The sequence below is a fragment of the Plasmodium malariae genome (assembly GCF_900090045.1).
Source record: "Plasmodium malariae genome assembly, chromosome: 8".
Classification (NCBI taxonomy): Eukaryota; Apicomplexa; class Aconoidasida; order Haemosporida; family Plasmodiidae; genus Plasmodium; species Plasmodium malariae.
This window is the reverse complement of record NC_041782.1, coordinates 149,272-165,786: the sequence shown is the minus strand read 5'-3', so window position 1 is coordinate 165,786 and position 16,515 is coordinate 149,272. Positions and strand designations below refer to the sequence as shown.

Here is a 16,515-nt window from a genome sequence, read left to right as displayed (position 1 = left end):
TTGGTGAATTTACTACAATTTTAACTAAATAAAATATCAAAGCATTTAACTATACCCTTTTATCAATACCTTGCATATATACATCAAAATTTGTACCTACATATGTACGTTATAAAATTAATTAATACCATAGTGAATGGAAAAAACTTATATTTTATTTAAAACATATACATTTATTCTTTTTATTTGGATAAATTCTTATTTTAATAATGCTATATGAATATAACATAGAAAAAGGCTTTCTATATATTTTTATCTTCTTCATGTTATATATACAAATATATACTTATAAGAAATTTTCCCTTATGTGGGAGTAAATTTTTGGCATTATAAATAATAAAAATATTATTTTTTCCTTGTAGTGTACCTCTGATAAATCTTTAGATAATTAGAGCGATAATGACGAAACGTTAGATTCAACAAATTATATATTATTATTAGAAAATAGGGGTGAACTTATAAGATGGGAATAATAATATATTATTTGGAAATTGATATTATGATTATGACAATGAGTAAGATAATGCTTAATCATATTATCATGGAAAAGGTTGGTTAAAATTATTGTTAATTCTTGATTTGCATACAATAAATTAGACAAAATATTGATGTATGTTATATATAATTCATTGGAAGAGATACATATATATTTTTTGAAAAAATATTATATATAGGATTTAATCGTATACATATACTTATGAACGTAGAAATCATATCGAGAAGAAAGTTTTAAAACATTTAGCATGTATGAATTATCTTTAGCAATTACTCAATAAGGGCTCTTTGTGAAGTTTTATTACTTTTTTTATTTCTTATTCCATTATGTAATTCTCTATATATACTAGATTAAGAACTACGAACGCGATTACTTAATTCGGAGAAGAAATATATAACTGTATTATTGTAAGTTACTTTGTCATATATTTTACTGCTTATATATGTATCAGTAATTTTTTTAGAATAATCCTTATAAGCAGAAAAAAATGAAATTAAAGGCTACTTATAATTAGTATACCGTTATAAGAAATATTTTTTTTAATGATCTATGAAAATTTTTCTTTAATATTAATAAAATTGTGCTTAAAAAATATTAACTGCATATACACAATTTGTTTTTATGTAACACAGATAATATACAAATATATTTTGATACAGAAAAGTAAAAATTTCTGCATTAAATATTTATAATAGTTCGAATCATCTATATTTGTTCAAGAATTATAATTTATTTTGGAGGGTAATTTGGTTCCATGCCACAAAAAATGGATGTAATATATTTTTCGGATACATAAAAATGTGATATGATATTTCTCAGTAGTTATAGTAAAAGCATGTTTTTTACGTACAATTTTTGGAATTCCTAAATGCTTCGTTAGTATTTTTATTATAATAAATACACGATCGTTAATTTAATATCGAATTTTACAATTTATATTACTTCACTGATCTAGTAAAGTAATTTATATTTTCAAAATTTTTAACTTTTTTTTTTATGGTTGTAAATAAACATTTTGATAATTATTTTTAAAAATTAGTTATATACTACTTTTAATTTTAGTATATTATATAGTTCTTCGTTCAATAAAGTTAAAACCATGGGTTCTTTTGTTGTTATATGTATTTCCTATTTAAAGGTAAACATAAGAGATCATCTTTATGAAAAATTTATTATGATAATTATATGTTTAATAACTTATTTTATTTATGAATATTTTAATAAATCTCAATATTTTTTTCATAGTTAAAATATGAATATATGAAAAACTAATAATACAACTCTCCTTTAAAAAATGAGTTATTAATAGAAGATTATTAACTTTTAAATACATGAATCTTTATATTTACCTGAGTTACTTAAAGGATAGTTCCTAATTCACTTTTTATCTTAGATAAATTTTAGAACTAAAACTTTATATAAATATTAATATAAATATATGTAAAAATATAAGAATATAAAATTATATTCAATACCACTGCTAACGGAATTAAACAGTTATATTATTATATCAAGATAGTATTAAGTTTATTGAAAAACTATTCTATACATTATTTGTTTATGTATAATTATTTTAGTTTATTTCTTCTAAATATATATTAAATTAAAAAGAAAATGAAATAAGTTGATAAATTTACAAACTTTTCATTCATAGATAATAATACATATTACAGCTGATTAAATATTATAACCCTCGAAAGTTATTTTACAAAAATAAAGGATGAGTCTTTATTTACCTTTTAAAATATATACCTTTTTAGTTAATTAAATGGTTTGTTATAAATTTGATTTTGTATATATGTTCTAGCAGAAAAAAGAAAGAATAGATTTATAGTATACCTAATTGCAATAATGCAATATAAAACAAAAATCTAAGAAAAATATTTTTTTCATCTATTACTTCTACTATTATATTGTTATAATAATTAATAGTTTCTTAAGAATAATAAGTTTTTCAAGAGTATAATAATTATAAAATTGGAACCATTAATAGGAAAACATTGTTAAAATCAGTAATATTTTTTTTAATGTATAAATGAACGCATTATCTATATTCTCTACATTCTATATTCCAAATATAATCAATATTTCGAATATTAAATAATCATATATATTATATATTATTTCAAAATGAATTAATAAAAATTTTTTTTAATTATTTTATTATATGAAATAAATAATTTGTATGATTTAAGTATTTATTAATGATTTCAATTTATATAGTTTTAATTAAAGTTTTTCCTGTCTCTGTTGTAAAAAAAAATTATAGTTATACACTTCTTATTATGTTTCTACAAAAAAAAAAATATATATATATAAATAAATAAAAAATAATAGTGTCCATTATAATTAAAAGAATATTATATTATTTTTAATAGTACCCCTTCTCAGAATATTACCATTTTAATGATCTACGTAATGGAAAAAAAAGTTAAGTTACTGTTATTCTTTAAAATTTATAGTTTTATCTTTTTAAGTTGGATATGTTATTTATATAATTATAGGGTATGATAATATCATTTAAAGTTAAACGTATGACTTATATTATTCGTGCTTTATTTTTGTTAGTACTTTTTTTTAGCGTGAGATAATTCGTTTACATGATCCATTTTTTTTTTTTTTTTGCTTTTTCAGGTTATGCATAACAAAATTTTGCCTAAATGCTATACAAATCATCAAAAATTATATGCACGAAATTATCGATTACTGGCAAAATATAAGAAGGATAAGGCTTCAAGTATTGTATGTTTAAAAGAATGGATACCAAATGGAGTAAAAGATAAAAAAGATATATATAATAATGATAAATGGGCAACAGAAAAAAGGAAATTAACAAATGGAAATTTATCACAAGGTGCAAGAGTCCACAAAAAAGATATAATAAATAAATCTTGTATATTTGAAACAAAAAAATATTCCTATATAGAAAGAAAAATATTCAAGGAACTTGATTATGAGAATTTTGTTAAAAACAATAGGACAATCAGTAATAAAGTTTACAAAAAAATAATACGAAAAAAATTGGGATCACTACTGAGGTCACCAATTCTCTTTTTGTTTTTTTTGTTATCAATAGGACTTATATTAGACGTATCTGCAAATTGTGGGTTTATATATGGGATTACCAAGTTATTGAATTTATTTGTAAGAGGCTGGTTCCGTTTCTTATATGAAACATTGAGTTCGTCTTATATAAAATGGATGTTTCAGCCCATGGAAAAAACACCAAATCTTCTAAAAAAGCTTCAAAATGTTCAGGGAAAATTTAGTGATGCTGGGAATGAAGCAGGATATAATTATGCGCCGGTTTTTTTTGGTTATCTAATTTATGTTATACCTTTTATTATATTAGGTATCACACTTATATTAGGAGTTTATTATTACCATAAAAAGGTTAAAAAATATGAAAAAATTAAATTAAGGAAAGTATAAAATATGTGGTGTGGAATACGTTCATTTCTGTAATGAAGTATATAATATAACGTAACAACCGTAATGTCTTTACTTATATACTTATTAACAATATATATATGTTTTAAAATTTTATAATTGCCTCTAACTCATGTTCTTTTTTTTTACAACATAGTTAAAAATTATGTTCCTGAACTTTTGATGAATTTGAATTTTACAATATTCTTAAATATGTATTTTAGTGTACTCTTTTAGTATAATTACATATTTATGGCTTAAAAAATATATTTTTGTATATATATCGGTTTTCATGAAAATTTTTTTTTATGAATTATAATGAATACATAACATGACAATTTATATAATATTATTGAGGTAGTTCATTAATTTATATTTGAACTAAAAGAAATAACATTTTCTATTTTTTGTCTTATTTCGATATAAAATTGCTATTTGTTGATATATTTAGATATATGTATTAATTCCTTATAAATAGATATAAAAGCGTCTTATTTTGTATTTAATGAAACGAATGAATATAATTTGTTGCATTAATATATACATTGTTCTTTGTAATAAATTATAAGAGTTATTATATATGAAAAATTTATAAAGCAGATGATATATTTAATACAAAGGGAAATATAACCTAAATTATAATAAAATAAATTATCGTATTAATATATATGAATCATTACATAGGCATATTCATTAATATAATATATAATGCATTATAGATGTATAAAATACATAGGTATATAAAAATATTATAACTTTAAAGTAATATATAAATAAAATAAACGTTTAAACAAATAAAAAATTATGTGATAGTTAGATATAAGTTATTATGTTAAAATTATTAAGATGTTATATTTTTTTTCTTATAACTTGTATGTATGAATATTAATTTATATAATCGTTGTACGAATAGTATATAATATAGATTAATTGGAAAAATAAGTATATATGGAGAAATATATATAGCTTAATATCATAACACTATGAAAGGAGAAAGAATTTTATTAAGAAAATTTATTTACATGAAATACTTTTTAAAATATATACCATAAGAAACATATACTTATGTTTAATTTCTATGAGTATGAAAAATAGAATGTAAAATTCTTATAAATAAGTACATTAAAAAATTACAAATTATAAAAAAAATTTTGAACTAAATATCCGTTATAGATATAAGAATATTTTACTTATTTCTTAGATAAAATATTTTAAGAAACAAAAACAAATTTCATTATATAGTTATACCATTGAAAATATCATACATTAAAGACGAAGTATATATATAAATATAATATACATGAAATAATGAAATAACATAAATAATATATGATAAGCAGTTTAATGGAACAAATTCTGGAACATTAATAGGAATATATTTATATATAATTTTAGATATAGTTATTTAATGAAAAAATTAGCTATATTAAAAAAAATGGAAAACGCTTGCATATGACATTTTACGTTTACAAAAATATAAGAATTTTATACAAATATAGGTAATATTAATAAAAAAAAGAACAACGATGTTTAGAGAAAAAGGACTTTTCTAAAAAGAATGAATTCTTTATATAAGGAAATGTATCTTAAGTGTTTAATATATATAGGGTACATTTTTTATTAAGTTAAAAATATATTATTATAAATTCTTAGATTTTGTTTACATATATATATAATGGAAATATTAATTTTGAGATAAAAATTAAGGCAATGATATTATGATTATATATGTATACTAAATAAGATCCATCATAAATATCGCAATTACACTATAAATGCTTAAAAACAATAAGAATACGATAATATTGATTTTTGCGTATTTCTTTTTCCCGTAATTTAAAAATACTATTGTAAATTTATTTATTTTTACTTATTTATAAATTATTGACTATTTTCGTGTAACACTAATATTTTAGGTCAAAAATAAAAAAAGTTTAATATTAGATGATTAGCATAAATATTATTATACGTCGTACTTTTATAATTTTAAATTAGTACGTTATAATAAATGAGAAACATTAATAACTGAATACAACATATCCTTAATTTTAAATATCTTTTCAATAAAAAACTATTTATTTATGTTCATTGTTTAAATTATATTTTTAAATATTTTCTTAGACATGATATATTTATAAAAGAATAAATTATTCGTTTTAAAATTGTAAGGAACAAAATTACTAACTATTATATTATAGTAAATTATAAAGTCATATTTCCATATTTTCTATATGAATATTTCGTAGTAAATATTATTATATGAATATATTGCATTATATATATATTTTAAATAATTAAATTGTATGCATTATTTCTTGATTATTTTTTAGTATAAACCCTATTTTCCTTTTATTAACTATAATAATAATTATTCTGAATGCATATAATTATTCAAGTAAAAATATGAATAATTTAATTAGGTGAATAAAAAGATTCATAATATAATAATAATGATATAAATTAAACTTAATTAAAAATTATATTGTTCACAAATTATTTTGCAAAGGTGAAAAGATGCTTTTTATTTACGCTTAGAACATACATTACTACATAGAGTAGTAGATATATATTTAATTATATTTTATAAATATATAATATTTTATATAAGAATGCATATGCTTATATAGTGCTAAGATCATTACTATAAATAATATACAACAGGAAGTTGCATATAATATATTTTTCTGTTTTTATTAATATATTATAATATTTAATATTTTATTAGAAATTAAAAGTTTTTTAAAAATATTATATTTATATAATTAGAATTATTAGATGAAAAACACAATTAAAAGAAATTATTGTTCTTTTTATATACAAAATAATCGATTATCTATATTCTCTACATTATATATTGTATATAAAAAGAACATTTCAGAATATAATAAAATAAAATAAAACATATAAATATATATATTGTTTTATTTTATTTTGAAAAAATATAGCAAAAAACATATTTAATTAGTGTACTACAATAAATAATAAAATTGTATGATTTTATTATTTGTTCATGTATTCAAAATATATTATTTTAACAAAGTTTATTTTTTTTATTTGAATGACATTTGGATAAAAAATTTGAGAAATATATTTAGTTTAATTTATTTTTTTTAAATACTGTATAAATTTTTATAGTTAAATATATATTATTATAATTTTACAAAAAAGTGAAAAATAATAGAAAACAAAAATCAAATATATATTGTACTATCCTTTATCTTTGTAAGTATAATATTAGTAATACCTTTATTATTGTATATAATAAAAATATTAAAAATATATAACATGGAACAAAGTATTATATCAATCTTATTTATTAAAATTTCTGCGTATATCCTGTTAACTTGGATATGTCATTTTGACAATGATGTAATAGAAAAATATCATTTAATGATATTTAAATTTTTCTATATTTTGTGTTTTATTTTTATTAGAACTGTTATTTACCATTATTTTGTATCTTCTATTAAATAGCAAATATTTATATTTTATTATTTGTTTTTTTAGTACATGTTCAGAACGTCGTTAGATAACTATAAACTAGATATAAAATTAGTTAGAAGACAATATAGAATATTAGTAAAATATAAACAGAATAAATATTCAAAGTTTGCAGATTTAAAAGAAGATATGTCAAATAAAGTAAAGTACGAAAAAAAAGATTCATATGATAAAGAAAATGTGTTAAAAAGTAAAAACAGAAAATTTAATAAAGGTCTATTAAATAAAGCGCAATATTATACAGAATTCATTGATTATAGAAATGGAATGTTTGATGGAAAACATTTCCATTTTGAAAAAAAATGGATAAAAAAAAAAGATTATGATGATTACATTGAAAAAAACAAGAGAATTGGTGATATAGCACTAAAAAAAATAAAATTTAGAAAATGTAGATATGGAATTGCTATGCTTTTTTTTTTTTTCCTTTTGGGTATAGGATTATCTATATCATGTAAATTCGAGAAGACGTCTGGAGGTGCAACCAATAGTGGAATAGATCATCAGATTTTACAATTCCTTAAAGGAATATTAGGTTTAAATAATGAAGGACATGTTTATATATTATTATTTGCAGTAACTTTCATTATGTTATCAATCTTAATTATAATAGCTATTTATAAGATCTTAAGAAATAATGAAAAATATCAAATATTTAAGTTGATAACAGAGTAAACGAAACAATAAGAAATTTGTGTTTTCATATAAATAAGTTATTAGTAAGAAGAATTATGTATAATATCTTTATTTTTATCTACATTATAGTCATACTTATTATTGATATAATTTTATAAATATACATATATATAAGATATTATTTTTATACGAACAGTAATAAATTAAGTTTTTCGCTTTTTTGTATATTTGAATGTTTTAATGATTTTTATTTTGTATTAAAAATTATGGTTGCATTATATTTATATATTATTGCTTTATATATATTTTGGTGTGTTAAAATATGTTGTCATTAAATATATATATATTGAATCAAAATTAATATATAATATTAAAACTAACATATATTCCTTGGTACTATTTAGAATTCATATTTTAAATGAAAAATACTTGTGTTTTTATTTTTATCTTATTCAATTCTAAAATGACTGCTTATATATGTAATAAGAAAAGTACTTGCTTAGGTTTTTTTTAAAAATAAAAATATCATTTTTTGAATTTAATCAAGCAAAGTTAATGTATTATATTACATATATTTTACTAAAGGAAATAAATATAATTTTTATTAGAAATATATTATAAAATATATTTATGATGTAATACTTTTTATAAAACCTTTTTTTTTTTTCATGGTATACATAGGAAATTATAATGTATAATAAAATAATAACTTTTTTAAATAAGATTTTGCGTTTTTCGTGTGTGGATAATGCTAATATTATCCCTATTACTATTTTACTTTATTTTTTAAGCTTATATATATTATTAAGTACATAATTAACATATTTTAAAAAGAAAAATATATAATTTAGTGATTTTAGAAATGTAAAGATTTATATTATTATTATATATGAATAAGGAAAAGTAAAAATAAATAAAAAATAAATTTTAAAAATATTTTTTTAAGCTGGTAAACAAATTTTTTTTGATTCGTCTATTTTTACATATAAATGAATGCAAATTTTTTGTATATAAAGTTTTTTTTCTTATTATATAAAATAAATTATTAAAATTTGCTGAATTTATAAGGGAACTAATTAAATAATTTTTATATATTAATTTAGTTAAAAATATTTTAATTTGGTATGACATAAGAAAATTAGCAGGGAAGTAATACTTCATTATTTTTATAATTTATTTTTGTTATATACCTTATTATTAAGTTCTCTGTGCACATATATATATAGTATAATAATTAATTAAAGTAAAATAAAAAAAAATTATTAAAATATAACAAAATTGTGTCCTTATATTTAATAGTTGGTGAACTAAATACTGAGAACTTCTGAATATAATAAACGTATAATAACTATAATGAAATCTTCATTAAAAATAATACTAAACGCTTCCTTATCATAAAAACTTTTGGATTTGTTATTTTTATATGAAGAATTCAATGTTTTTTTTATGTTGAAATTTTTCAGTATTATGCATTCTTTTATTTTACTATTTTGAATGTCATATTAAGTAAATCCGAAAAAAGTTATATCTAAATTAATATATAAAATGTGTATATATAGTAAAATCTAAGGTCTCATATATTTATATGTAATAACTAAAATATATCAATATTTTGAAATTTCTAATTAACAAAATAAAGCGGTACATAAAATTTTTATGTGATTAAAAATGGGAGCTTCCATATCCAACAGATAGAATGTACAGTTATATATATAATTAGTTTCTAGGAGGCTATATAAGTGTAATTATCTTTGAATACTCAAGAAAAGGATAATTATTTTTTAATTTTTCTGATTCTATATGTGTTATTATATTACTACATCATTTATGGGAATATTTATAGAATATTTGCTTTAGTATAAAATAAATAGAAATAAAATATAGACAAAAAAACGCTATTTATTTTTATTATAATTCATTTTAATAAAAAAATTATAATTATAATGTAATTATTTATATGTTCTTTATTTATCCTATATCCATTTGTTTACCCCTCTTGAATATTATAAATATAAAATGGTATTAAATAACAAAACAAAAAATTAAGTATTGCACTTAAAAAGGATATATATATGAATTATTAACTAATAAATAAAAATATTTCTATTTAGAATACATCAACAATATTATTTTTTTCTCTTATCATCATGTATGTATATCCTTATTAAAATTCAACATATAATAGCTGCAACATGAAGGAACAATGATGAAATGTACTGCATTAGGTTAAATTTTCAATTCTACTTAATTTTAAAATAAAAAATAATTGCAAAAATATTAGATGCAAATTCTTATGAAGAAAATGTATAAATTTTTTATTTTTTGGGTAATCCTTTTATTTCAAATTTTTTTTTTTTTTTTTTAACTTGTATAGTAATATTATTGGTATAGTTTTTAATGCTTCTTTTTGTTTTTCCCTATTATTCCTTTTCAATATTTACGTAATAGATATTATTTAGTATTACTGTATAAGAAAATTAATATTTATTGAATAATCTTTTGTGATATATTTAATTTTTAAAATTATTTGTTTTGTATCCTGGATAAAATCTTACGTATAAATGTATTTTTGCGCTACTATTTCTTAATTTTGTGCTGATTATTTGTTAATCTTATCTTTGAATAATTTTTATATTAGTATTATTGTAATTTTTAAGAACTTTTATTTATTTCTTTATATTTTAATTAATTTTATTTATTAATAAATTTTCACACGTATTCAAAATTCATATCGCTCTGTATTAGATTTTTTAATGCAATTAATATAAACTGCAATTTTTGTATTATATATCTTTTCTAGGCTGATAACTTATATTATGAAAACTTTTTCCATGAATTCTATCAACTTCTTCTTGTATGTTTTGTAAGAAATTTGTTGTTTCTTCTTCAAGTTCAATTATTGTTTTTCTTTTTAAACGACTATGTAACCAAGATTTCAGTGGAGTAAACTATATGAAAAAAATAAATACGTATATTTAAAAATATAATTATTTTATTCTAGTAATTTTTGAAAATAAATATAATCATCGAAGTATTATATCCTTACAATTACGTATAGTTTTTATTAACCTTATATAAAAAAAATAAAGTGAATAATGTTAGTAATGCTATAGATGTTGTTAAACTGGTAACAAATATATAATCTACTTGTGTAGGTGGTAAAATATGTGGTAAACTAGAACAAGGTGCTACCTTGCGCATTTTATTATCGTATGCTTTCTTGAAATTGGATAACTCCTCACAAAAGGCATTTTCCTTATTTTTTTGACATTTGTCATAATGTTTAATATAAAAGTTGTAACACTCTTGAATTTTATTACAGTAACCTTCATTAGATGTGCCATTTGTGCCATCATATTTGTGAAAAGCATCATAATAACTATATAGTTTTTTAAGATTATTTAAAATATCAGGTTTAATTACTTCGAATTTTTGCTCACATATATTATCAAGTTTGGAAGAAAATTTATTATATTCATCAAACCAATTAGATGGCTTATTATATTTTTCTTCATTATTTATCCTGTAATTCAAGTATTTACAACGTCTTATTCTTTCAGAAAAATAATACTTCTGTATTTTCATTAAATACACTCCAATTTCTTGACAAGCTTCTGTAAAGTTAGAAACACTACTAAACACTGTAGCACATGTTTTTCCAGGATTTAGTTCAGGAGTTTTATCATAAAAATCTTGAATAGTCTTATCAAAATCCTTTTTGTATCTAAGAAATAATTCCACGCAATTATCCTAAAAATACAAAAAATTAATAATAACTTTTAAATAAGAAAAATCCCGCTTAGATGAAATATATATTTATCTATTTCTATAACAAAGAGATCTTGAATACAATATTATATATAATAATATAAATATAAATTTTACGTTTTCTACTATAACTTCAGATGCCATTGTATAAAAGAATATATGAATTAAATAAAATAAATTATATCTATATCATGTTAATACATATACAAATAAAAGTAATGCTCCATAGTACATTTATACATAGTATATTCCTTTTGTCGTGCATAAAATTTAAAAAGAAATTCCTTAGAAAAAAGACTCAATTAATTTTTACTTAATATTATAGGAATAAAGTACATTCTCTATAATATAAAATAAAAGTCTTTAATTATTAATATAATAATTTGGAAAAATATATTACTTTATTGTAATTAAAAAAAATTTATACAGAAATATTTTTGCAATTATTTATTATTCATATGGCGATTATGTAGTTGCGTATATATATTTTACAGAAAATTAAGTTAATTTTAATACATATTTATATAAATTTTACATTATATTGGAATATCTATTTAGGTATCAACTTTGATTTTTTAATATATTATAAATAAATAGATACTATTCCTTTTGAAAGTTTAGTTTTTTCGCTCTTATTAATTATTTTATGGTTTTAAGGTTAAAATAACACCATTCAAATTATTTGGATTAGTTTTTACTGTATATTATAATAATATATATGTTCGTCAAGAAACAAAACTTCGTGATTATTGCTGAAATTAAAATTTTAGTAAATGAAGGAGGAATATAACTAAAATGTAAATATTATATCTGAGAATATGTATTTTTTTGTTAAAGTAAAAATATAACTTTTTTAAAAATTAGTTTTAATTATAAATTTATTGTTCTCTGAATAAATTACATTGCATAACTATAAAATAATTCCTTAATTCTCTCCCTTTCATTACATATAATTATTAACATTTTATGTTCATTTTACATTTGACTATGTATAATATATAATTTTGTATTGTATATATAAATATATACAAAAATTATATATTATCATAATATAAATTGATTATTATCATAAGTTAACGATAAAAGAAAAAAATATTTAATAATTTTTTAAAGTGTTTAATAAAATTTGTTAATAAAATCATTTTGTATCTGCAGAATGATAATAATATAGATTCATATATCAAATAAAATTTATTATTATAATTTGTGTATCATATATTTTATTAGAAAATATATTCACAATAAGTGTTTTACTCTTCATTTATAATAAAATAATTGTGAAAAGTAATATCGTAATATTTTTCATTTATGTATATGTACTGCTATTTTACTTTTATTTATCATATATCATATGTTGTAACATGCTATAACATTTATTTCAAAATGCCTAGAAAAGAATAATATATTATTTCTCTTTTTTTTTTTTTTTTTTTTCATTTAATAAGATTATTGTTATTTACTAAAAATTTTATGTTCTTTTTATCAATTTTTAGGCCGTTAGAAAACAATATTTATAAGAATAAAATATATTTTAAATATGTTTCAACGAAGATTTCAAAGAATAATTTTTTATTTTTTAAGATAAAAATTAGAAAAAAAAAAAAAAGGATATTTAGAATAACGAAATTGTACCATGAATTTATATGAAATATTTTATTTATTTATATGTTATTATTATTTTTTTCGATATAAATTTATTTTTATTACAGATAATAAAAAATTATATTCATAATTTACACAAGTTTTATATTTAATAAACCATTTTTATAAACATAGAGACAAAAATAGTTAAATATAAAAAGTAATGAAAAAATTGATTGTGTGTTATTCGTTATTTATTATATGATGCTGTAAACATGTAAATAAAAAAAAAAAATAAAGAAAAAGGGATTTTCCCCTTTTATTTTATGTACGTAATTTTATATACACTTACATATAAAACAATAAAGAGAATAAAAACCAAATATTTGTTATTATTGATAACAAATAAACGTTTATTTATTTTTAAAGAAAAAATTTATCAAGTAAACACTTATAAAAAAATAGAACTAAATAAAAGGAAAAGAAGATAATAAGGTTTAGGTTAAATCTTTTAATTATTCTATTTGTATTTTACTTCATTTTATAAGTTGTATAGACTTGTTAATTATATAATAATAAATTTTGTATTAAAAAATTAGAATTACAGATTTTTATGAACATATATGTATTTTTTATTCATTAGTACAAAAAGCATAATAAAATAAAATAAAAATGTAAATATAAAATTGGTATAAAATATCATCTATTTCAAAAGTCAGCATTTAAAATGAAAACAGTAATTCTGGTCATATGATATTTAAAATGTATAAAATAAAAAACACATGTCTCTTAAAAAATTAAATTTAATTTAGAAGTTATATATTCTATATAAAAATTTGAGCAACCCATGTAAATTTTAAATTAGAAATAAGCAAAAAATTTTGATTTGTTATATTATTTTGATACATTAGTTATTTTATCTACAGTATAATCATAGCGTTATATAATAGTTATATAGAGTAGCAGTAAATATAGTGATATTCTTGTATTTCTATAAATCATTGTTTGTTTTAAGAAAAAAAATAAAAAGTTAATAAAGAATCGAAAAGAAGAATTTTCAAATATATATTTTTTTAATTTTAATAAAATTATTTTTTTTTAATATTTTTTGTTGTCTTTTATTTCATTTTTGTAAACACAATTTTCTTCTTAAGTGGTAAATCTCTTTTCAAAATAGTAAAATATGTTATTAAGCCTTATTTTTAGTTCCTGTTTAATAAAACTATAAATCACAGGAAAAAAAAAGATACTTGTTTGCATTACAAATATATTATATTATTAGTACAATGCATAATAAATTTTTAAGAAAAAATATAATTTTGAAAAAAAAGACGTTATCAAATGATGAATAAGAAGATAATGCAAAGGAAATAAAAAAAATATATAAACATCACTTAAAAAATATCAGAGAAAATACTAATTTCCAGAAAATACCAAGACTAATTAAATTAAAAGATATAAGAAATAACTCCAAACAAAATAATAACAATTTAAACATAGATTAATGGATATAAATTAGAATAAGCTTATTACCAAAAAGATAAGTCCTACATCAAAATCCATCAAAGAATGCAGAATATATATTTTGAAAAATGAGTATTGTATATAGTGTGCTATACAGATGAAAATAGAAAAGATAGAAACTTAATTAAAATTTTTATAATGAAATACATTTACGTAATTTAAATATATTACTTGTCTCCTCATATTTGAAATTATTAGTCTTAATTCTCTATTACAAAAAAATTACTGTATAACGTTTTAACTTTTTCTAGTATATGTAATGTAATATTAATCTAACATTTCTAGATACTCTAAAATATAATTTATCATCAAAAAAAATAGTTAGCACCATTATTAAGCATAATTATTTTCTGCAAAAGAGTATTTATTTCAGAGTTTAAAAACATTTATTGTATTCTTAATGATACTAAGTACTGGAATAATATCATTGATATATGTAATATATATGAAATCACTAATATATACTTAAATATTTTGATATGAAATATGAAAATTAATATATATTCTTAAATTTTAATAAAACTAGGATATATTTCTTCCAATATTTATTATATAATGTTTTTTTAATGTATCTGTTTTTATATAATATATATATATATATATGCATTTAATAATACTAATTATTTATGATATATATATTTACTTAGAAGCAAGTTAAATATTACGAGAATAAATGTAAATTATTTATATATGATTCTTTTATTTGGATGAATATGAATAATTAATTTAAACTTCCACGAATATTTTTATTAGATATAAAATTATGTAACCGCACATTTGGATTTCCCTTTTTAAAATATACAAATTTTATAGGTGTTTTCACTTCAAGAATACAAAATTTAATATAACATTGAATAAATGTTCTAAATATTCGAAATATATTTAACGTGTAGCTTGTATTTTTTGAAACAAAGAAAAATTTTAACTTATTTTTATTTTTGTTTCACATTCTATAATTAGTATTAAATTTCATATAAGTTTAATTTTTTTAATTAATAAATAATGTTTAACAATTATAGTAAGTATACAGAGCTATTTTTTTTTTAGGTTAATGAGAAAAAAATTAATAGTTATATTTGTAATATATATGTCAATATGTGTATTCAATGTATATATATATTTTTTATATTAAATACAAAATTAAATCATTAAACATTAAAAGATCAATTTTATTATATTTCTAAATGTTATAAATAACAGAATTTTTTAATTGTTCTATGGGGAAATATATATATATATATATATATTTCAAACATTGTTTTATAATATTTACTGTTCAACATTCAATGTAAAAAGTGTTACTTTATTAATAAATAACATTATTGCAAATATTCATTAGAACATTTTTAATATTATATTTTCTTTTTTAAGGTTTATATTTGTATTTTACTTATTTTTAATATCTTTTTAAAAACAAAAAATAAATATTTATAAATCAAATGACAATATTATTTTATTAGTAACTTGTTAAAATATGTTAAATTGTTTACACGCTCAAGGATATTATAAGTACGAATGATTTTTATGTGAATGGGAAAGTGAAATTTTTTATTTTAGTAAAAACTCCTATATTTCTTCTA

General features: G+C 18.3%; 3 protein-coding genes across 3 annotated transcripts; 2 read left to right on the top strand and 1 right to left on the bottom strand.

Moving 5' to 3' along the window:
• Window positions 1-2,914: 2,914 nt before the first annotated feature.
• Window positions 2,915-3,928, top strand: PmUG01_08013500 (fam-l protein; the record flags this gene model as incomplete). Its single annotated transcript, XM_029004302.1, has 2 exons — window positions 2,915-3,001; window positions 3,131-3,928. The coding sequence occupies 2 exons, from the start codon at window positions 2,915-2,917 to the stop codon at window positions 3,926-3,928; spliced, it is 885 nt and encodes a 294-aa protein (XP_028861004.1).
• A 3,282-nt stretch (window positions 3,929-7,210) lies between these two features.
• PmUG01_08013400 (fam-m protein) lies at window positions 7,211-8,101 on the top strand (the record flags this gene model as incomplete). Its single annotated transcript, XM_029004301.1, has 2 exons — window positions 7,211-7,294; window positions 7,433-8,101. 2 exons carry the CDS (start codon window positions 7,211-7,213, stop codon window positions 8,099-8,101), a joined length of 753 nt encoding a protein of 250 aa, XP_028861003.1.
• A 2,744-nt stretch (window positions 8,102-10,845) lies between these two features.
• Window positions 10,846-11,974, bottom strand: PmUG01_08013300 (PIR protein; the record flags this gene model as incomplete). Its single annotated transcript, XM_029004299.1, has 3 exons — window positions 10,846-11,010; window positions 11,132-11,812; window positions 11,948-11,974. 3 exons carry the CDS (start codon window positions 11,972-11,974, stop codon window positions 10,846-10,848), a joined length of 873 nt encoding a protein of 290 aa, XP_028861002.1.
• Between the last annotated feature and the right edge of the window lie 4,541 nt (window positions 11,975-16,515).